The sequence below is a fragment of the Crocuta crocuta genome, unplaced genomic scaffold (genome assembly GCF_008692635.1).
Source record: "Crocuta crocuta isolate KB4526 unplaced genomic scaffold, BGI_CrCroc_1.0 scaffold102, whole genome shotgun sequence".
NCBI lineage: Eukaryota > Metazoa > Chordata > Mammalia > Carnivora > Hyaenidae > Crocuta > Crocuta crocuta.
In genome coordinates this window covers 11,451,121-11,474,589 of record NW_027530019.1, presented here as the reverse complement: position 1 = coordinate 11,474,589, position 23,469 = coordinate 11,451,121, and the positions used below count along the sequence as shown (strand labels likewise).

The 23,469-nt window shown below is 44.9% G+C and overlaps 1 protein-coding gene across 2 annotated transcripts in view; it reads right to left on the bottom strand.

The window, feature by feature from the left end:
• EHD4 (EH domain containing 4) overlaps nucleotides 1-23,469 on the bottom strand; it is an 83,552-nt gene that overhangs the window by 40,996 nt on the left and 19,087 nt on the right. For both annotated transcript variants that reach the window (XR_013335252.1, XM_077764607.1), the window contains exons 2-3: nucleotides 21,128-21,304; nucleotides 12,468-12,565 (exon numbers count right to left, since the gene is read on the bottom strand). Coding sequence is in view for 1 of the 2 variants with exons in the window: in XM_077764607.1 (XP_077620733.1) it covers nucleotides 12,468-12,565; nucleotides 21,128-21,304 (275 nt within the window). In the remaining variant the exon portion in view is untranslated. The remainder of the gene's footprint in view (nucleotides 1-12,467; nucleotides 12,566-21,127; nucleotides 21,305-23,469) is intronic.

The following is a 23,469-nucleotide window of genomic DNA, read 5'->3' as shown; positions in this document are numbered from 1 at the left end:
TCAAGGGAGGGGACTTCACCAGGGCATGAACATCTGGAGGTACAGTTCACCATGGTGGGGGTGCAGGAAGAGGTAGGAAGAGCTTCTTTTGAGACAAGCTACCACACTTCTATAGAGCCGTGGACAAGTGACTTTACCTCTTTGTGCCTCAGCTTTCTCTCCTATGAAATATGATAACAGTTCCTACCTCATAAAGCTTTTGTGTTAATAATATATGGAAAGCAATTTACAATGCACTGTGTAAGTATTAGCTATTATTATTGTTACTCAAAAGAGTAAGGAGCAAACTTTTTCTCTGATTAACCTGTGTATCCCAATGTCTATGAAATGGATGATCATGAGCTGCTCTATATAGGATAGTAAGATAAGTGACCCTCTCGCCACCAAAAAAAAAATTGTTTTTCATTTCAAAGGTAGGCAGGTTTAAAGTTTTGGTAGAAGCAGTTATTCCTCACGATTAAGTATGCACTTAAAATACTGTTAAAAACTAAAAATAGTTGCCAAGGCTTGGTGATTGTCATTCTGAGTCACAGTGATGACAGGCTCACATTAGGGTCAGAAGCAGCAACACTTGTGGTGTGGAATTTCCTGTGGTAGTGGCGGAAAAGGAGCCATGAATACGTTTGTCAGCAAACTTCCCCAAAACAAAAAGGAACCAGGATTTCCTGTTGGAGGCCCAAGAAATGAGTGATGTCCAAGACCTCACACCCCAACTGGCCTTAGCACTGACCAGAAAACAGGATCTGCCAACAAATCACCAGTGGTCAGCCCCATTCCCTAGGGATGGACACTTTTTTGTTGCTGCCAAATTCAAGCAAAGCTCTGAAACAAGTCATTGAGCTCAAACTCTAAATATAAAAATGGCTTCATGATCTGAGTATGAGGACATACGTTCTCTTCTACAGGATTCTTTAACACACCATCCCTCACACTCCTCAGTGTTTCATGCAGCCTTCAGGACAAAACCCAGTCTCCTGTCACATGTGCCCATTCACCACATACCCATGTTCCAGCCACATGCACAACTCACGTTTCACCAAAGGGCCCCAGCTCACACATCTTCCCCTGTTCTTGCACACACACTTTCTGCTGCCTGGGAGAGCGGAACAATAGTAAGGAAGGGCAGCCATGGTTCTCTTTCTCTTGACTATGAGCCAGAAAGGTGCTGTGGTAAGAGCTTCATACCATCATCTCATTGTATCTTCACCCTACCTGATAAGGCCCTGTACTTGCTGGCCGACGAACTTACTAATTTACCTGGAAGGTCTGATCAAGAAGTGCTGCCTCATAAGGTTAGCTATATATAGATCAATGAAATAGAATTGAGGGTGTAGAAGTAAACCATAGGTATAGCCAACTGATTTGTCTTTTTTTTTTCTTCAAGAGAGAGATAGAGCATAAGCAGTAGAGGGAGAGAGAGACTCTTAAACAAGCTCCATGCCCAGTGCAGAGCCTGATGTGAGGCTCAGTCTCATGAACTGTGAGATCATGACACGAGGCTAAATCAAGAGTCAGATGCTTAACTGACTGAGCCACCCAGGTCCCCTATAGCCAACTAATTTTCAATGAGGGTGCCATGACAATTCAATGGGGGAAAGTACTGCCTTTTCAACAAATGGTGCTGGGACAACTGGATACACACATGCAAAAAAAAAAAAAAAATCAAGGGGGACCGCAACCTCACACCATATACAAGATTAACTTAATAAGGATCAATGACCTAAATGTAAGTGTTAGCACTGTAACTCTCTTAGAAAAAATATAGGATTAAATTTTCATGAGCTTGGGTTAGGCAAAATGACAAAAATCTAAATAGATAAATTAGCTTTCATTACAATGAAAAAATTTTGTGCTTCAGACCATACCATAAAGAGAGTGAAAAGACAACCCAGGACATGAGGTAAAATATTCTCAAATCAATATTTGACTAGTATAGAGGATACATAAATATTGGATCTCAACAATAAAAAGACAAATAATCCAATTAAAGCTGAAAAAAGAATCCACATATACATTTCTTCAAAGAAGATATACAAATGGCTAACAAAGCACATGAGAAGATGTTCCACATCATTAGATATCAGAGAAAGGTAAATTGAAACCACAATGAGATATCACTTCATACCTACTGGGATGGTTCTAATCAAAACCACAATGTTGATGAGGATGTAGAGAAACTGGAATGCTTGTACTGTGCTGGTGGGAATGTAAAATGATGCAGCCACTTTGGAAAACTGGGCCATTCCTCAAAACATTGAGTTACCATATGACCCAGCAATTCTGCTCCTAGGTATATACCCAAGATTGAAAATGTATGTTTCCACAAGAACTTGTACACGAATAATCATAGCAGCATTATGCAAAATGGCCACAAAAGCAGAAACCCAAATGTCCATCAATTGATGAATTCATAAAATGTCACATAGCCATACAATAGAGTACTATTCGACCATAAAAAAGGAATGAAATACTGATACCTATTACAACATGGATGAACCTTGAACACACTGTGCTAAGTGAAAAAAATCAGATACAAAGGCCACATATCATTTGACTCCATTTATATGACATGTCCAGAATAGGCAAATCCATAGAGACAGAAAGTAGGGTTAGGGGTTACCAGGGTCCAGGGGGTGGGGGAGAATTGATAGTGATTGCTAAAGAGTACAATGAATTCATTTTGGAATGATGAAAATGTTCTAAAATTGGTTGTGGGGCTGGTTGCAAAATTTTGTAAATATATTAAAAAACCCACTAAATGTTAAAAAAGAGAAAATGCAAATAAAAAAAAAAGGAAGGGAAGAAAAGTATTCTTTCTCTTAGCAGTTTCACTGACTACCTACCTCCCATTACCCACTGGGGGCTGGTGGGGTCCCCTACTCACTGCACTTCTTGATCAGAACTCCTGTAACACACAGAGTCAGAGTGGCTTCTTTGAAGGCCCATCCACTCCGAAGGAGTATGAGCACACTGGCCAAGGCTTGTGTCTAACTCATTTTGAATCCTGGCATCCAGGACAGTGCTTAACACCTTGTGGATAATCAATATAAACGTGTATTGAATGAATACCTCTAGTATGCCCCTAACATTATGCATCAATTTTTATACCATCACTAAAATAAAAAATATCAAAAAGATCACCCCCCCCCCGCCACACACACAGTCTGTTATTTTAAAATTTCCTTTCATCAGAGGAGCTTGGATGGCTCAGTTGGTTAAACATCCAACTCTTGATTTCAACTCAGGTCATGGTCTCACAGCTCGTGAGATCAAGCCCCAGGTTAGGTTCCATGCTGACATCCCTGTATGGGATTCTCTCTTTCCCTCTCTCTCTGCCTCTTCCCTTCTCATACACGCTCTCTCTCACTCTCCAAATAAATAAACTTAAAAAATAAAAAATAAATTTTCTTTCATCTAATACTTTTTAAACTGGATGATCAATTAGGGTGGTATCTCTTTTCTCTGTCTAAAGGGGCATCTGGTTTCAAAATTTAAAAGCTAATCATCAATAAAATGACCAAGATATGTAAAAAAAAGGTAGGAACACTTATCTAAAAATAGAATATTCAGCAGTCCCTGAACAGCAAACTCTACATTTCAGATAACTTGGCAAAAATTTGTCCTACTCTATGAGACAGAAGACTTTAAGAGGAAAGAAACTGATATAAACCAATATAAAGGCTAATTAAATCAGCCTTTGAAAACTCTTTGGCCTTCCACAGTAACAATGACAATAATACAATGAGATGATGAAAGTGATAACAACTAACATGTATTGAGCACTTACTGTGTGCTAGGTGGGGCACTGTTTTCTGCTTTCTACGTATTTTTTAAAAATGTTTTTATTTATTTGTGTGTGTGTGTGAGAGAGAGAGAGAGAGAGTGTGAGCAGGGGAGGGTCAGAGAGAGAAAGAGGGAGATACAGAATCTGAAGCAGGCTCCAGGCTCTGAGCTAGCTGTCAGCACAGAGCCCAACGCGAGGCTTGAACCCACGAACCATGAGATCATGACCTGAGCTGAAGTTGGATGCTTAACCGACTAAGCCACCCAGGCGCCCCTGCTTTCTATGTATTAACTCAGTTACAACAACATGATGCACATGGTACTATTACCCTCTTTTTACAGAGATACTCACAACTTCCCCATGGCCACGTGAGCTGAACTAGACCCAGGGAGTCCATTTCAATTGCCCATGCTTTCTGCTATACTACATTTAGAACTTCAATCCCTTGGTTGGACCCAGGAAAGCAATTTGTTTGATTCTGGGTTTACAGACTGATTGATGTAGGTCACATAAGAGACCTCAGGGAAAAAACAAAATAAAATAAAACATGAATACTCAGGAACTGAAATCCATGTGTAAATATCTGGCAGCTGAATGTCTATTATATTATGTCTCTCATATATCTGGTGGGAAATATCTGAATAGACTATGCGGTCAGCCCAAACTTGTAAAACCTTGACCTGCTCCACTCTGAAGAACAGTTTCCTTTGAGTTTTCAGCCACAGTCAGCTTCAAGAGTGGGGCAGGTCTACCTCAGCCCCTATTGTTGAACTTGGTGTCTCATCTGTTTCCTTCCTGTACCTCATGACTATTTATAATGATTTATTCTTCATTTACCTGCTATTCTTATCTGGCCTTCCCATCAAAATGTAAATTCCATAAGGGCAGTGACCATGTCCATTTTTTGTCCTACTGATGCTTGAATGGGTAATAAGTCTACTGAGGTGACAGTTAGGTGCATCAGCAACTGGCTGGCTGACCACACTAGGCAGTAGCCATTCCAGACAAGGGCAGTACCTCATTCATCTTTATGCTCCCAGTTCCTAGCTTGGTTCCTGGCACATAAGGGCTCAATGCATCTCTGAAGAACTGGTTCCTTAATGAACTGCTGTCAACCTAGTGGGCAGTCTCTATTGGTGGGCCTCAAAGCTTGCTCTTTTTTCGGCCCTCTCTGCCCAACTTCTAGATCCAAGGGTAAAGGCCCAAGGGCATGCTGATGAAGCCTAGGAATGCCCTGAGGCTGGGAGGAGCCACAGAGGACAAGGAGAGGACCTAGGAGAGCATGAACTGTGGTTAGGCCCAAACCCCAAGAAAAAAACAAAAATCTAAGAAGCCCTGTACCAACCAAAGGATGGGGAGTTGGGGACAGGAATAGCGTCTATAAGGGCCACATGTCCAATGAGCTCATGTCAACGCAGTCTCTGGTGCTGCAGAAAAGCTGGGATGGTCCTGAGCTACATCTCATTCTTTTAGGGAAAAGATTCCTTCCTCTTTGTGTATATGTGTGTTTTCCTCCTGGGCCCTGTGGGTCCCAAAGCCTGGGAGAGGAAGTCATTCTTATCAGGCAGTCCTAAACGTTCTCTCTCCTTTCTTGGGCAGCCTTCAAAATCTGGCTTCTTGTCTTCCAAGTTCCAAAGACCTGTTAAGTAGGAATGTGTGTACTCCGTTGATTATGGCTTGTTTGCACTTTTTCTCTTTTTCTGCACCTTTATTAATTCCAGGTTGGATTTGCACACCCCTTTTCCCTGTGTCTCTTGGTTCTTTTGTGATATTATGTTTGGGAGCTTTTGCTGAGTTGTCAGACCCTTGAAACTGCTTGTTCACATATCCTGTCATATGCCTTCAGATGCTTTTTTTAATCTTGAGGGCTTTCCTTAATGTTGCTAAAATCAAGAGGACTTAATGATGTCTGTATGTAAATATTAAAACATTAATCAATGATTTTTGAAGCTAATATGATTGTTCTGTTATCTGAAGTACAGTTCCATTCTTTCTGTTGCATGCATTACTATAATTTATTGTTTTGCTAGTAGGACACTTTCTGCTCTTTTATTTTTTTCCTATCTTCACAGTTCTATTTGTTGACTTATAACAAGAAGGGCTAATACAGTGAAGTACTTAGACATCATAGGAACATACTCTCAGATTTTTAATTGACAGAGTGCTGGTCCTGGAGGAACAGGTAGATTTGTTGGAAAATTGAGACCAAGAATATTTTCTTTAAGAGTTATTTAAATTAAAAAAAATTATTGAGTGTTTGCTTGTTTGTTTATTTATTTGTTTATGAGAGAAAGACAGAAGGAGAGAGCAGGGGAGGGGCACAGAGAAAGGGACAGAGAGAATCCCAAGCAGGCTCCACATTGTCAGCACAGAGCCCAATGCAGGGCCCGAACTCATGAACCATGCGATCATCACCTACTGAAAACAGGAGTCAACACTTAACTGACTGAGCCACCCTAGGGGCCTCTAGGCACCCCTAGAGATATTTAAATTTTTAAAAGAGAACAATTGTATAACTTTTGTTATCAAAGTGAAGTCTGTTGACGGCAACACAAAACCTCACACTTTCAGGTATCATAGGAGTAATTATTTGCTGCTAAAATAGAGCCTTCCACATGCTTATGTGCTAAACAGATGGATGGACAAGTATATCAGTTGCTACATTAGGTTTGTTCAGTGTTCTCCTTGTCAGACCAGGACATTATGATGAGAGCCAGAACCCAGAGGTTTGTACCAGGAGTTGGGAACACACTTGTGTTCATGTCACATCCAGAAATAAGTCCTAGATGGTACTTAGGTTCAGCATGAATAAACAGTATTTTAGAAAGTAAACAGGCCAGAAGCCAGAATAATAAGACAGTGGGAATGAAAACAAGGCTGTGTGGGTAAGTGTGCTCTCTTTTCTCATCACCCAAAGTCAAAAACCTGGAGGTTGTCATCAGGGGCAAAAGATGTTTCTTTTTTTTTTTTTTTTAAATGTTTTATTTATTGTTAGGAGAGAGAGAGAGACAGACAGCGTGAGCAGGGGAGGGTCAGAGAGAGAGGGAGTCACAGGCTGAAACAGGCTCCAGGCTCTGAGCTGGCAGTCAGCACAGAGCCCAACGCGGGGCTCGAACCCACGAACTGCGAGATCATGACCCAAGCGAAAGTCGGACGCTTAACCGACTAAGCCACCCAGGCGCCCCCAAAAGATGTTTCTTAAAAGGGATCCAGCTCGTATTTTACTCATAGCTTTCAAGCAAATAATTTAGAAAATCTTAAGAATCCAAACATTCTTTTATTGGCTACAAGAAAAGAATGAGGAAAAGCTTGTAGGACTTTTAGGTAAGTATTATTTGATTAGCATAGAATTATTATTATAAATATATCAGGACATTTTTATCCATGTTTAATGGATATTCTTTACGTCAGCCAAGAAAGCTAGTTTAGTCACTAAACTCAATCCTCTGTTCCTAAAGGTTTTCTGCTAACTATAATTAAACAAAGGCACATCTGAAGGGTAATGGGTTTCCATATGGAGTATACTAAAAATTGTTCCAAAATAATTATTCTGGTAGGTTTTATTTATAGAGCTTCCAAACAGATTTAGGTAACAGTCCCCCCAAATGTTGACTATGCATTCTTGTTTTACTCTGAAACACCCTGCAGGGATGCAAGGGGTCCTGTGATCTGATTTCTAGGGTCACTGTTAAGATTCTGATGAGGACAAGGATATGCTGAGGCACATCCTAAATTAGTAAAAGTCACACCTTCCTTCCTTTCCCTCCTTCCTTCTTCTCTTCCTCCTTTCCTTCCTTCCTTCCTCCCCCCTCCTTCCATCCCTCCCTCTGTCTTCCTTTCTCCCTTTCTCTCTTTTTTTCTATCCTCATCACCTATTTCACTCATCCTCCCATCTGGGAACCATGAGTTTCTTCTCTATAATTAAGAGTCTGTTTCTTGGTTTCTCCCTGTCTCTCTTTTTTCCTTTTACTTGTTTGTTTTGTTCCTTAAATTCCACAGGAATGAGATCATATGGTATTTGTCTTTCTCTGACTGACATATTTCACTTAGCATTATACGCTCTAGCTCTATCCATGCTGTTGTAAATGGCAAAATTTCATTCTTTTTTATGGCTGAATAATATTCCATTGTACATATATACCACATCTTCTTTATCCATTCATCTATTGATGGACACGTGGGCTGCTTCCATAGTGCGGCTATTGCAGATAATGCTACAATAAACATAGGGATGCATGCATCACTTTGGATTATAGTTTTGTATTTTTTAAGTAAATACCCAGTAGTGTGATTACTGGATTGTAGGGTAGTTCTATTTTTAATTTTTTGAGGAATCTCCATATTGTTTCCACAGTAGGTACACCAGTTTGCATTCCCACCAATAGTGCATGATGGTTCCTTTTTCTCCACATCCTCGCCAAAGCCTGTTATTTGGTAAAAGTTACTTCAAACATAAGAGTGGATCTGCCATGTTTTGCTTCAAACCTGAGACCACAAAATATGAACTATCATGTAGAAGCGTCAAGTGTTTCTTCCCGTCACCTATAACTTTGGCCTAGAGAGGAGCCATGACTTTGAATGCCACGTCCTCCTTATGATCACACCTCCCCCCTCTGCTCAGCACCAGATACAAGAGAACCAGGCCTATGATGTCATGCGAGAGGAATGAGCCAGGAAGAATGGAGTCGTGGGTGAGGTGAGATATAGTACTGAACCCTGTATTCAGAGTCCCCCTTTTTGCTGTCACCACTAATGGATCAGGATTCCTTCCTAGAGCTACACCCTCACTGACCATCTGGTCCCCAGAGCTCTGGACAATGCCCTGGGGGCTCCTGGGGGATGCCAATGATGACGTGGGGCCAGCTGGTTAGTTCAAGTCTTTCCTTCTCCAACCGTCTCCCAGCAAGGTAGCACAATGCTCCACCACCCCATCTGCCATGGGCCTTTTCCTGTGCTGACGGTGTCGTACATCAGCACGTCTTCCCTGGGGAGCTCAGCAGTCAGCAGTCCCTCACCACCTCCTCTCGCAGCCCCACCGCCTATGCAGCATGCTCTTGCTCTTAGCCAGGGCTGCATAGCCCTGCAGCTAGAGGGTGGACTGAGTCCCACAACATGACTGCCTGAAGCACTCATCCTCTGAGCCTATTCACCAGGAGCACCCTGTCAGCAGTGTTTATTCTATCCAGTCCCCAGATGTCGAGTGCAGTCACCCATCTGCCTAGCAGCTGGGGAAAGAGTTCTCATGATTGTTCGAAGGCTCTGCTTTCCCAGGGGAGTGAGGGCATGTGTGGCTTACTTGGCCAGGGCCGAGCTTCTGGCAGTGTATGAGTACAAGCAGGTTTAACGCAGATAGCAAATCCCAAATGATGAGCACAGTGCAGACATGCAGCAAGGGCTCAATGCACGGTGGCTGTTCTCACACGGCCATTATGGATACACCCTTAAAGAGACTCTTTTTTTTTTTTTTTTAATTTCAGAGAGAGAAAGGGTGCATGTGAGTGGGGAGAGGGGCAGAGGAAGAGAGAGAGAATCCCAAGTCGGTTCCATGCTTAGAGCAGAGCCTAATGCAGGGCTCAATCATGACCTGAGCCGAAATCAAGAGTCAGATGGTAAAGTGACTGAGCCACCCAGGTACCCCTAAAGACACTCTTTAGATGTGTAAGAGGGACCTGCTTTTTGAGGTCCAAGGGACAAGGGGACAACGAACAAGGAGAAGGCACAGCTATCTTTCCTCTTTTATAGACAAAACGCCCATAAGGAAGTCAAAGCCCCACTAATAAAGTCATTAACAGACATTTCAAATGTCCTGGGGGGGGAGGGTCACAATGTGTACCTACTACCTCATCCAGTGTTGACATATGTGATGGGGGAAGGTGGTGCTGTGATTTAGAAAGCTGGACGGATGGAAGCAGGAGGAGTCGGAGTCAGAATGCAGCACTGTCTGCAACAGTATCAGCTTTAAAACAGTATAGACTCTTTGGAGTTAATGTGTTGAAACTGACAGCTGAGTGACTCCAGCCACCAACTGTCCCAAACAGAGTCTGGTACTCAAGCTTGGGAACCTCAGCCAGAGTGCAGAATGCTGTCACTGTTTGCAGCTCTTGGTCCTTCCCCACCAGCTGCTCTGTCAGGGTGGCAGGGTCCGCCCCAACACTGCCTGCTTGGAACCATATGTGCTATTTCTGTGCATAGGGTGTGAGGAAGTACTGCCACGGTGAGCTGGACCAGGATATGAGTCAGATTCCTATAAAGCGTTAAAAAGAACTGGTCTTCAAAGCATCCTGAAAGGATTATCCCACGCTACACTACTATAAAGAAGCTACAGTCTGAAGGACGCTTGTAATTGTTCAGCAAAGGAGAAATCCTAGAGAATGTGGGTGATTAGAATTGGCCAACTGGTAGAAGCAGCAAAACATGGACAGCTCGGAAAAGCTGTGGGACATGGGTTTGCTTTCCTTTCTTTTTAAATCAAAACATTTTATCTGCAGAGCAACTTTTATGGGTCCAAAGGAGTGGTCCTAAACTGGCTCCTAAAAAAAAATCTATTGGCATTGAGGCATAAAGTTACAAAAATGATGTCTATCTGTGGCACTATTTAAAACCGTGAAATTATTAACCATCCCAGCATCTACAAATTGGTTAAACAAACAATGTTATGTCCCTTTGATGGAAACTGAGCAGCTGTTAAGAGGAATAAAGTAATTTGGGTATACTGGCATGGAATGATGTTTGTGAAAGACCATCACAGCAACAAATCAAGTTGTAGAAAATGTGCCTGGAAATCGCATTTCTGTTAAAAAAATAATACATTTGTATATGCACAGGAAAAAGTCTCTAAGGAGCTGGAGAACACCATTAACAATCGTTAATTGTGATAGAAAGATTGTTTATGTCCCTATTCATTGCTTGAATCCTTTACCACAAACATTACTTTTATAACAGAAAATATAACCAACAGATATTTATGAGGAAGGAATAGTATTATGTTGGGTTTTTCTATAAGCAATGTGCTTGGAGGCCTCAGGGTGGCCTAATTGCCCACGGAGTCCCTGACCGAATGGGTGCAGGCACAGCAAGGCAGTCCCGAGCTCTCTGTGGGTCCGTGGAGGCTGCAAAGTCAGCATTCCTGAAATGCCATGAGAAAGGAGGGCTTGCAGACCTTGGAAGCTTTTCTTTTCCCATCTTGGGACCTTGCTTTCTAGCTCCTGGGAGTGGCCCCACAGCCTGCGTAGCTGTTCTTCTGCTTCCTGAGGACTGGGGGAGTCCACTGCATGGCCAGAACCCGGGGCCATGACCCTAGACAGGTCACCGCTCAATCCTGGCATTTCTAAACACAGTTTTGCTGACTTGCTGTTCAAGGAGTTTTGAAGACTTATCAGGGACAAATGGAAGCAGCAATTCATCCGTTCCGTCTTCTCCCTCCTAGCAAAGCCTCAAAGGACTGGCCTTTATTTCAAGGGACAGGGGCACCTGACCTGCCTCTGTGACTGCGGGAATCCAACGGAGTGCCCCCCTGGTCAGGCATCTCCTCACTGTGAGCAAGCTGCATCCTCGGACCGCCCCTGATGGCCCCTTCTCCAGGAGGGCGGGGGAGAGAGCAGGCCTATCTGTTTAACCACAGTGCATAGGGCTAGACAAGGTTAGGGTTCAGTCTGGCTTCCAGAAGGCTGAAGAAACCCGACTTCACTGTCCTTCACAAGCATTTTCCATTCTCTGTTGATCTCCCCTGAACACCTAGTTTCTCCTCCACTACAGGGCCTCCCTTAGGCAATTCCTACTTACCCTCCAGGCCTTGGGTCGGTCAAATGTTGCTTCCACAAGGTGTTTTTCCAACACCCCAAGGCCAGGCCAGGTCCCCTTCCACCCTTGACATAAGGCCCTCACCTCAGAGCACTTATCCCAGTTCTCATTTTTTTAAATTTATTTATTTTGAGAGAGACAGAGAGCACAAGCAGAGGAGGGACAAAGAGAGAGGGGGACAGAGGATCCAAAGTGGGCTCTGCCCCAACAGCAGTGAGCCTGATGTGGGGCTTGAACTTAAGAACCATGAAATCATGACCTGAGCCAAAGTCAGATACTTAACTGACTGAGCCACCCTAGCGGTCCCTCAGGTCTCATTTTGTTTCCTGTGATGACTTGATTAACATCTGTCTTCCTCATTAGAACATTAGCTCCTTGAGGGCAGAAACTATACCTGTTTTTGCTGCATCCTCAGCACACAGCATACTGTCTGGCGCCACAGATACCAGTAAGGGCTGACTCATCAGAGGGGTGCTGCAGAGGCCACGGGCCGTGTGCCGACACGGAAGGGAGGAAGAACGGGGGAGGACTTCTCTCCCTGGTAGTGACTCCCTACTCCTTTATTCCCAAGGGAATGGTTAGTAGTGATATGCGTGTCCCCTTTAAACTCAAAAGATTTACATGAGGTAGGTACTAGTGGCAGGTGGCAGTGTGTAAAGGAATCAAGAGATTACTGCTAAGACTCCAGAAAGTTTTTCAGTTGAAATGCAGAACTTTGATGCCAGGCCTCCTGGTTGCTTCTTGGGGCCCCTGGGCTGCTCAGGGCTGCTGGATGCATCCTGAGGAATGGGTGGACAGATCCGACAGAAACAGAAATCCTCTGCTGACATGATAGCGAGCCTCAGGAGTGGCAGAGGAGGGTTGGGACGGGGCGGGCACTGACCTCGGCTGATGCGCTGCTTCTCCCCAGACAGGATGCCAGGACTGTCGATGATGCTGATGCTCTTCAGGACCTGATTGGGCAGCTGGGAGCACATGAATCTGGAAGAAAGAGATCAAAGGCGGAATCAGGAACTTCGTATCTCTCAGCTCTGAAGGGCTCCTTGGCCTCTCAAAGTTACTGACACGGCCTGTACAGAACGAATTTGCAAGGGATTGACAGCACTTTCGCTGGAGCCACAGGGACTAGAAGCCAGACTCTCAGCAGGTGTGGAAAGGCGACTTGGTACCTGCTGCTACCAGCCACCAGATCCTTCACTGTTAATTTTTATTTTAACTGACATTTACTGAACACTTAGATATTTCACAAACATTGTCTCATTTGCTCCTGACAGTAACCCCTTGAGGAAGAAATTTCTGTTAAAATCAGAGAAGGTAAGTAACTTACTCAGCATCACTCAGGGCTGGGCCTTAAACCCAAGTTAGCCTGACCCAAGACCGTCAGCTTTGCCTGCCCCTTCTCCAGGCTGCTCCTTGGCCAACTGTCCTAGGCTTCTCCTCCCAGGCAATCCCATGCCTCCTCCAGGGTCACTCCCCACTGCGCTGGAGCATCCCAAGCTCCCTGTCGGGCCACTGCCACTCCCTACTGTGACAGTGGAAGGACCAGTGGCCCTGGGGGCTCAGCATGCAGCCCAGTGGCTTCAGGCCCAGCACGGGGCAGGCACCTGTGGGAAACACCTCAAATCCTCCAGGTGCTTTGGAGCCCAAGGGATACCCTAAGAGTGGACAGAGCGGCAGGGGTGGGGGAAAGTCGTGGCCAAGCATCTCAAGCCTCTTTCGTTGGCCCTCACTTGCCTGACACCATCTCTTCCTTCTCATCCTGGCCTCCCTGCTATCAGCTGCCCTGGCTTCGGCCTCACGGAAGCAGAGGGGAGTGGAAGGAAAATAGGGCCTGTGGGTCAGCAGACTGGGTGTAGGTTCAGCTCATCTTTTGCCAGTAATTGGCTGTGGGACCCTGGACAAGGGCTTCCCAGCTCTGGGCCTGTGTCCTTCTGCATAAATGGAGACGCCTGGACAGGGACTCATGAAGTCCTTTTTAGCTTTAATACTGAGTAACTCTAAAGTAGCAGAGGGAAATACTTTGATACTTTTTCACCCAGGCAGCAGGGATCAAGGTAGATCTCTAGTAGGCACTGGGTCTGTTTTAAGGCAGACACTGTAGATTAGATAGAGTGCCTCTCCTTTTCCTGAATTGTAAATGGCCAACTTCTGGATCTGTGTGGGTAGAAAGCTGGAAAACCCTCAGTGAAAGCCCAGTTCTTCCTTTCAGGGGAACTGGTGGGATCGCTCAGAAAGTAAATATGCTGGGAATGCAGGACAGGGATGCCATGCTGGCCTTCATAACACACATGTGGCCAGCACAGCCCTATGGGCCAGGTGGGGGCACGGCTGCACGGCCAGGGGTGGGCAGTCCTGAGCAAGAGGTGCATTTACTGACAGCTGGTTTTGAAGGTGCTCAGGACAAGCTTCCTACACATTCTTTCCTACCCCTTCAAGTCAGCCCAGGAAAATGTAGGAAAAGATACTATGATCATTTTGCAGCTGGAAAAGTTGAAGCACAAAGTAGTTAGGATATCTTGAGGTCATATCCTTAATGCATGGCTGGCTGGAGACCGCAGACTAATATTTCTGATGTCAGCCGAGTACAACTGAACCCATAAAGTTAGAAAGCTCACTGCGTTAAAAATAAAGGGTCAAGGTAATTTAAGAGAGGCCCCTCATTTTTGATTTTCTCCTGCCTATCGTGCATCCTCCAAACCTTTAAGTAAACCCCACTGCCCAAAACTGGGAGAGAGCAGATCTATAAGAATAAAGTACACAGAGATCACGAAGCATTTGTTCTTTGTAAGTTCACAAAGAAAAAAAAAAAAACCCAACTACATGCTCTAGAATTGAGATGGGAACAGAGTTTTGAGCACATCCGCGGTAGACCGCATTTCTTATCAGTAATAATTCAGTCTCTTATCACAGTTCCATCCTTTTTATTAGATGGCTTGAAGCATTTGACAGTGCCAAAAAATTGCACATATATGAAACTATTTTACATAAAGTATTCCTGTGAGAAGCTGACTTTTCTCCAAAACCACAAGCTCACACTCAATATCAATTTTTCCATAACACAAAGCCTCTAGATTCTAGTGTGAAGTTAACAGAGGGATTCAAAATTTATACGCTGGCCACTCCCTCTCTGCAAGTGACAAACTTTCAACAACTCCCATGTCTCCTGACACAACAGCAGAGGCACATCTTGTTTGTAAGCCACAAAACAAGATGCCTTCAGATGTGGTGATGTTACCACACAATAAACAAAAGAGCAGGCTGAGTGGCCCACAGGGATAACTGCAGAAAAAGGAAGGAGGAGAAGAAGAGGGAGGAGGGGGAGGGCAGGGGAGGAGGGAGAAGATGGGCGGGGAGAGGAGGAGGGAGCTCTCCAGGAGCATCCTGAGAGGGCGAGGTTGGGTTATGTGTGCAAAACCAGGCTAAGCCTCCATGAAAGAAAACAAGAAAGCTTTGGGNTTTCAGACTCCCAGCTGGGGGCAGGCCTCATACACCGTTAGAAACACACATGTTTTCTTAAATAATTACATTGTAATCAGAAAAAGTCCTAATGCAGTGCTGTTACAGCAATACCGTCTAATTTTTAAGCTATGAGAAAGGAAGGTAACAGACAAGGTTATTTACTGGGTGTCTTCTAGTCAGCTCTCCATCAGGCCTTTCTTGCCTATGTTTGCTTGCTGAAATGTTTCCAATCACAGATCTGCTGTCCCAAGATGGATTTCCTACTCCTTGCCAGAGTGACAGACATAAATGTACCTGTGCCATGCTTTCTACATTTCACATGAAATATGCAGACATGTGCTGGGTTAAGCCCAGAAGCTGTTATGGTGTGTTTCCTCATTCAGGGCTGACCTGATGCATCTTGTTTTAATAAAAGGAGGGGAGGTGAGCCCAAACTCTGTGCTTGACCCCCATTCCCTGCCACTCCCACACCCAAAGAAGGCTGAGGGGTAGCAGGAAGGAGTCTGGATGAAGGGATAGCCTGGGCTGTGAGGTCTTGCTACCTAGTAAAACAAGGAAGTGAGAGGGTCAGAGATTTTAAAATTGCCTCTGAATGCTAATATTCCAATTTGATGATCAATATTTAAAAAGAACCAGGCAGTACCCTAATGCTGCTTTTGATTCCCAGGCTTTGTAGTGATATCTAGCAGTTACAGTAATAATAAAATGGCACAAACATCTACTGCCCACTCCCTGTGTATCAGGCAATGCTCTAGACACTTTCTGTAGACATTAACTCAATCCTTGCCATAACCTGCGAGGTAGGGGCTGTGCACTGCCATTTACACAGGAGGAGACTGGGGCACAGAGGGGCACACACCATCACTTGACAAGTCACATGGCTTTAAGTGATGGAACTGGTATCTAAACCAGGAGTTTGGACTCGGGCCCAGGTTTTTGACTCCTAGGCTGCTACCAGCATTTCGTGCATTTGAATCACTGCTGTGTGCCTTATCACAGAGGGTGACATTCCAAAACAAGGGAGTGACGCGCCACAGCCCTGGAACTCCCCACCCAAGGCTCCATTGTGACTTGCTCTCGGCCCACTGCTGGAGGGCCTAGGAGCAGAAACCCTTGCTCACTCATGCTTTGAGCTCTAGGTGTCTGAGCAATTCTACTGGCCTGAGAACTCCCAGGTTGTCAGGTTCAAATAAATGGGTGCTGGCAATGGCGAGAGTACTGCGCAGTTTCAAAGCACCTTCTTCAACCCCAGCTCACTCACTGATTAGAGTAAGTCATAGTAAATAGCACATGATACACAAAAAGACTCTGACAACCAACCCATGATCATTGTTACAGCAAAAAATATAATAATTAGGGGCATCTGGGTGGCACAGTCGGTTAAGTGTATGACTTCAGCTCAGGTCATGATCTCATGGCCCGTGAGTTCTAGCCCCAAATCAGGCTCTATGCTGACAGCTCAGAGCCTGGAGCCTCCTTCAGATTCTGTGTCTCCTTCTCTCTCTGCCCCTCATGCTCATGCTCATTCGTGCGTGTTCTCTCTCTCTCAAAAATAAATATTAAAAAAATAATAAAATATAAAAATTATTGTTACATGGTCCTACCACAAACAGCTGATCTAACCTTCCACTGCCCAGGAAGAATTTCACACCAGACTACAAAAGCCCACAGTTATCCCTTAGATTGAATCTTAGAGAATTACCCCTTTTACAGAATTACTTACATCATTTACAAGTAAAAGTATTGGCAATTTCATGTGGTTCAAATTAAGGATGTACTTTTCTAAACCAAGCCTCTCTTTCCTGACTGCCACAGCAGGGAATGACAGGTGCCATGCACCAGCACTGGAAAAGTCTGCCTGAGTTCGGGGAGTGACGCCGGTTTTCTGGAATGTCAGGACCAGGACTGTCCAGGCAGCTGCCTGTGAAGAACTGTGGCTAATGACCTGGTAGCTACCACAGATCTTGAGGTTAAAGATTAATGCGAAGAGCTTCATGGTTTTGTTTTTTTTTTTAATGGATAAGCATGCCACAAGACAAACTAGTAAAGAAACAAAACCAGTTAATCACTCAGATTTAAAAACAACAATACATTTGCTGGTCATTCTTGGCAAAAGTCTATTTTCCTTAATCTCTGTGGCTAAATTAGCTGATAGTGCCCGCTTGTGTCTGGACTGATGATGTATACTTGAATTACATCTGTTAAAAAAAATTCCCAATGGTACTAACATTCATATATTTAAAAAAAAAAGCCCTCTAATACTAAAGTCTCATTTAATTACAGAGAGGTAATAAATACAGTATAAGTCCAAAATAGCACATGTGCATTGTATTATTGCTAAATCATCTTGCAAATGTGAGGTAGTGGGGTTTTTATTTTTATTATCATCATCATCAAGCCTGGCTAAACTGATGGTGCATGAAAGTACCATTCAGATTCCTTTAGCTCAAAATCTCTAGGGTCACTGATAAAAGTTACTTTTCAAAAGGAAACAGAGGCAATGAGGAAGTAAATGAGATTAAGAATTTCTTATGTATGACAACTTTTTAAAAATTTTATTTATTTTGAGAGAGAGAGAGAGAGCGAGCGGGCGCATGAGCAGGGGAAGGGCATAGAGAGAGAGAGAGAGAGAGAGAGAGAGAGAGAGAGAGACAATGCCAAGCAGGCTCTGCACTGTCAGCACAGAGCCTGATGTGGGGCTTGATCTGGGATCATGACTTGAACCTTAACCTACTGAGCCACCCAGGCGGCCCATGTGGATGACTACAATTTAAAACTAAAACTATGCACGTATAAGTGGATTAGGAGAAACTTAACGGAGGACCATGGGGGAGGAGAAGGGGAAAAATATAGTTGGGGAGAGGGAGGGAGGCAAACCATGAGACTCTTGAATGCTCAGAACAAACTGAGGACTGATGGGGGTGGGGGAGAGGGGAAGGGGGGGTGATGGGCATGGAGGAGAGCACTTGTGGGGATGAGCACTGGGTGTTATATGGAAACCAACCTGACAATAAACTATTTAAGAAAAAAAACCCTAAAACTAAATTAGACCCTAAACTAAAAACAAGGTCTGCAGCTATCTGGATTAAAAACAAACAAACACACACCACCATGTTTAGAAAAGTGGATTAAGGGAAAAACATAACATCCGATTCAAAAGCAGACTGCTGGGGGGGAAATGTCAGGTGCCAAACGTGACACTTGTAGAACTGACCAAAATACTCCGGTGCCTCCCGGCACTCGTGCCCTCGGTGGGGCGGGCTGTCCATCTGCTCCTGTGTGAGCTGGAGCTGCCTGCTGATAACAGACTGTGGAGCCACCCCATGGAGCAGCTCCATGACGGGCCTGGCTGTGGAATGCCTCCCATAAGTAAGGTAATATGGTGGGGTTTCGGAATGTTGCATTAACGTTGTTTCCATAGAACTCTTTTTGTTCTAGACTCAACTCCTTTATTTGCTCGAGTGTGGAATTTCTATAATTTGAAGCTGCCTTTTTGGGAATTTGTCTTCCTTTTTCAGAAGACACGTAGGCCCTCTATTACTTTCTTAGGAACCAGCCTTACGTGTTGAAACGCTGGCTGCACTGGTTTGCTTAATGCTTCGAGGTGGTGTCACCTTGTGAAGTACTAACTAACTTCTTTTAAAGATGCCTTGGGGGCAGATCTTCAAGCCAGTGCCCTGTAGTGAGAGGGCCAGGCTAATGAGACCTATCCCTCGGGTGACTGGTGGTTGCTCGGTGAGCCAGGGGGCATTCTCCCCTGCGGACAACCAATTCCCATTCCTACTAAATACTGTATTTTGACCTCATTCCCAGAAAGCATGCTATGTAGAAAGAAGTTTGCCTGCCTTTAGAGCTAGCCTTGCTGGTGTTCCCATAGGGACGCTACAAATACATACATACATTTGAGCGCCCTATGCTAATTGATTTTTAAAAAAATGTTTATTTATTCTGAAAGAGAGAGAAAGAGAGAGAGAGAGAGAGAGAGAGAAAGAATCCCCAAGCAGGCTCCATGCTAGCAGCACAGACCCTGACGCAGGGCTTGATCTCATGAACTTTGAGACCATGACCTGAGCCAAAATCAAGAGTCAGACCCTAACTGACTGAGCCAGCCAGCATACCCCAAATTGCCTTAAATACTTCTTTTCCATACTCAGATATCGGCTGTATGTTTAGGACTTGAAAAAAGATAAATTTCTTGGGAAGGTAAATCATCTGCCGAAAGAAAACAAGCCAACAGCCATCCTTCCAAGGTTTTCCTTTGTGACTATGGACTTCACAAAACAGTAATTTGAAAAAAGTGGCAGCTTATTTCTTTTTTAAACCTTTGTCGGGCAAAAAGAGAGTAAGACTTTCATTCAGTGGGAATGAAACCATAGGATTCCAGGCAGTCTTCCATGGAGAAAGACCTTGTGTCCTGTACTTTCCAGACCTTGGAAACTTCCGGGGCCAGTCTTGACACAGGAGGACTGGCTGTAGCCTGCGCTCTGACCAGGATGCCCCCGGAGGCCTTGATGGGGAGCTTCTTGTCCCATGTCCCCTCAATTATCTCAGGAGACCTTCTGGTGTTCTCCCACCTGGGTTCTAATCCCTACTTCTCCCCCAGGAGAGCCTCTGGTGCCAACCAAGGTTGCTCTGGAGATGAGGAGGAAACCACCCCAGAGAGTATCCTGCAGGTGGAAAAAACCATCAGGACACTATTCTGCAAACCACTGTCAGCAATAACATGGAATTTCTCTGTGAGTTCATCTACATCATCTGTGCATTTCCATTTATCCCATTGCCATGTTCCCTGGCTGCCATTTGGATGCCTCCTTTAATTTGTGATAAGAGTGTCAGAACGATGCTCAGCATCCCTCCTCATCAGGGAAATACANTTATTTAAAGGAAAAAAAAAAAAAAAAAAGAGAGACAGAAAGCCCATAGAGCCCAGTTTTTCCCAGAGGCATCTGTGGAAGTTGCCTGGGCTGCCCTGGCAGAGCCACCGCACAGCGCCTAGGCACACATTCATCCCTTAGTCCTTGTGAGTGGTGCCTCCCAGAGCTGGGTGATGAAGGCCTTTGGGAGGACAGCAGTTGGCTGGAAGGCTTCATTCCTATTCTTTAAACCATGTGTAAAGAAGTACAGTTCAGGACTCATATCTGTCAGTTCTTCCTAAAGGGGTTGGGATGATCCCTCCCTGGCTTGGCACTCCCACAACCCACTCCCCCAGAGTAACCAGTCTAAGGCAGGAGATTCATAAATGAGGGGAATGGAGGGCCGGGGGATATGGCAGGAGAGAAGACAGAAACGGTTTTAAAAAAAACCCAGGAGTGGCAAAGCGGAGGAAGGAGAAGGAGGGAAGAGCAGGTCATGTCGGAGAGTGCACAGCTGCATCCAGGGGACCTGCTGCCAGTGCCCTGCCTCTGCACCCGTCTCACTGGGAGATCTGGAGAAGGGGACAGGTACAAATAAAGCTCATTTCCAGGTAAGACAGAATGTCAGGTGTCTCATAACTTCACATCTGTAATGTCATGACCAAGTAACAAAATGAACTTTTTCCCCTGCCTTAATGAGTAAGGAGGCAGTTCAAAGCGAGGCAGTGAGAAGCATAAGGGGCAGCCAGGCAAGTAAGGTGCCCTGTTCTGGAATGATCAACAGGCTGAATGGGAGGTCAGGCAAACCCCAGGGATCATCTGGGTTAGGTTCTCTGTGTAGGACACCAGGCACACCATGCCTGAGAGGTGGCCATGCAGCCACCGCTTAACACTGTCAGCGATGGGGAGCTCACCTCCTCTCAAGACAACTGGATCCATTTCTGTGCAGATGAAACTATTAGAAATTTATTCATTATACTGTGCAGCCTTATAATGTCCAATCCTGGGCTGTAACTCTGTCCTCTGAAGCCACCCAGAATGGGTAATAAACGATCATTTTCTATGACAATCTTTCAAGTATTTGAATACAATAAACATATTCTCTATAGTTTCTCTGTTCTAGAATAGACATGTTCCATTCTATTTTTGAACCTTTAAGTGTAATTGGCAAGAATTCAAAGAAAAGGTTTAAACAAAGGTTGATGAAAGATGGCAGTTTTCTGGTCCTTACCGATTCAGGAAAGCATTTCCAAAGCGACTGAGCTTTCGAAATGGCTTTTTGGGGTCCACGACTAAAGCGTTGCCTGGGGTGCTGCCTTCGGTCTCCCCATACATCACAGCGATAAAGGAATCGGTGGTGGGCTCTGGACCAATCCTCATGCCTGGGAAATCTTGCTCCAGTAAGTATCTGGGAGAGGGAAAAAGAAAAGAAACTTGGCATGTTGTCACAAAGCAAGAGGCCAGAAAGCTTCCTGCGGCTACCAGTTTTTAACATAATGATTTAAAGCCCTAGGAACATAGACCCCAAGAAAAGGAGAATGACTAGCATTTTACTCTTGCTAATGACAAACTGCCAAAACTCAAAGTCTACAACCCAAGACTCCCCCCACGCCTATGAGAGGCCTTATAACAGGTGACACATCTTGCAGATTTCCAGGACCTTCTGAAGATGTATCTTAGCACAATTCCTGTTCCAGGTTCCATGGGCACCACAGACACCACCCCAGGGAAGTGTACGCAGCCAGCGCCCTGTGCATTCTGCTAGAGCTTGCTCAGGCCCACCTCATTTTGGGAGGTATCCTCGCCCCTCCATTGTGTTGAGCACACCTCTGTGGACGCCGAGCACCCTGTGCCTGCAGTGTTCACCAGGGGCACTGCTCTTCTCTGTTTGTGGGCCCTGGGGGGCTAGCCCATGTCTTCTATGGCTAGATGCCTATCCCCAGCACCCAGCACTGTGCCTGCCCACAGAGGGCACTCAATGTAGTAAATGAAGTAATGAGCCATCTCCCTCCTTGTCACTGGTGATCAGGGCCACCGGCACATCCTCCCTTGTGCATTTTACAGCTCCCTTGGGTTCCTGGAGGTCATGGCCATGCAAGATGCTCTCCAAAGAATTCCAGAGCAACAGAGGCTGCTATGGGGGATGGGGTTGAAGGAGGCAGGGGGCAGGGGTTCAGACTAAATACTGCCAGGGCCATTACTAGCCCTATGTATGAATTGGAAAAAGGTGCTCCTTCCTCCAGGTAGACACAGCCCTGCACCAGGATTTATAGCCTGGCAAGGCAGCTAGATACCCTCCAACACACCCCTCTGCCCAAGAGCCCTCATGTGGTTTAACCTGCACAGCTGTGCACAGTGGGCCTAGCAAACATCATCTAACTGGTGCTCCAGTTACCAATTCAGGGGGCTGAGGAGACCAACTCATGTGATACGGGCCAAAGACTGGCTCCATGATTTGGCTGGGGTGTGGCAAGGCAGGCAGAGGTAGAGTGGTGGGGAAAGTCAGCTTTCCACAGCTTTCTCTGTGGGAGATGGTTGAGCCCTAACACAGCACTCCTCCACCACTGGCACTTCATTCAGCTGAAGCCACTCAGAGACCCCCCTCCCTCCCCACCAAGATTTCCTTTCCATGAGAAAGGGACACACTGACAAGTCATTATGCATATATGGAGAGGCAGGGAGGTGGGCAAACACTACTCCTTCCTTCCTTTGCAACCAAGGAGAATGTGAAGAAAGAGGTATTTTGGAATACCTTTCCCTCATTACCAAGCAACAGGTGGAAATGCAACAACTTCAGCGAACACTCCACAGTGACTGTCAAAAGGTTCTAGGGGTGGAGTGGTGGAGAAGAATCCCTGTTTGAGGTGATTAGGGCAGAGCCATGTCCCAACCCCGCCAGGGAGATGATCTTTCACCCTGCACAACTTTCTCCGGCTCCCCATTCCTGCAGCTATTTGGTCCTAAGCTATTTATTGGTTTCTAAAATGGGGCGCCTGGGTGGCTCAGTCAGCTAAGCATCCGACTCTTGGTTTCGGCTCAGGTCATGATTTAATGGTTCCTGGGTTTCAAACTCCTTGTCGGGCTCTGAGCTGACAGTGCAAAGCTTGCTCAGGATTGTCTCTCTCTCTCTCTCTCTGCCCCTCCTCAGCTCATGCTTTCTCTCTCAAAATAAATAAACTAAAAAAAATAAACTTAAATTAAGACTTAAATGTCCTGCCTGATCAAATTTTGGCCCAGAACCTGTGTTTTTCTTTCCAGGGATAGAACGAACTGCATTATCGACTGTCCAACACAATTTTGCCATCTTTCTAAGAATAAGAAACTAGACCACCTCTTACCCTTATGTGTTCTATGTCAATAAAATTGAAATTGCTTAGCGATATTAGCAAGCTATATACTAAACATTTAATTGACTTTATGGCCAGTTTTAATGTCATCTGAAGTTTCTATCTTTCTGTAAATTGTGGAGCATTTAAGTATGTCCCCTATATTTTGAGGAAATGTGAAAAAATAATTGGATAATAGCATCCAGCATTTACCAAATACTCGCTATTTACGTGGAGTACAGGGGCC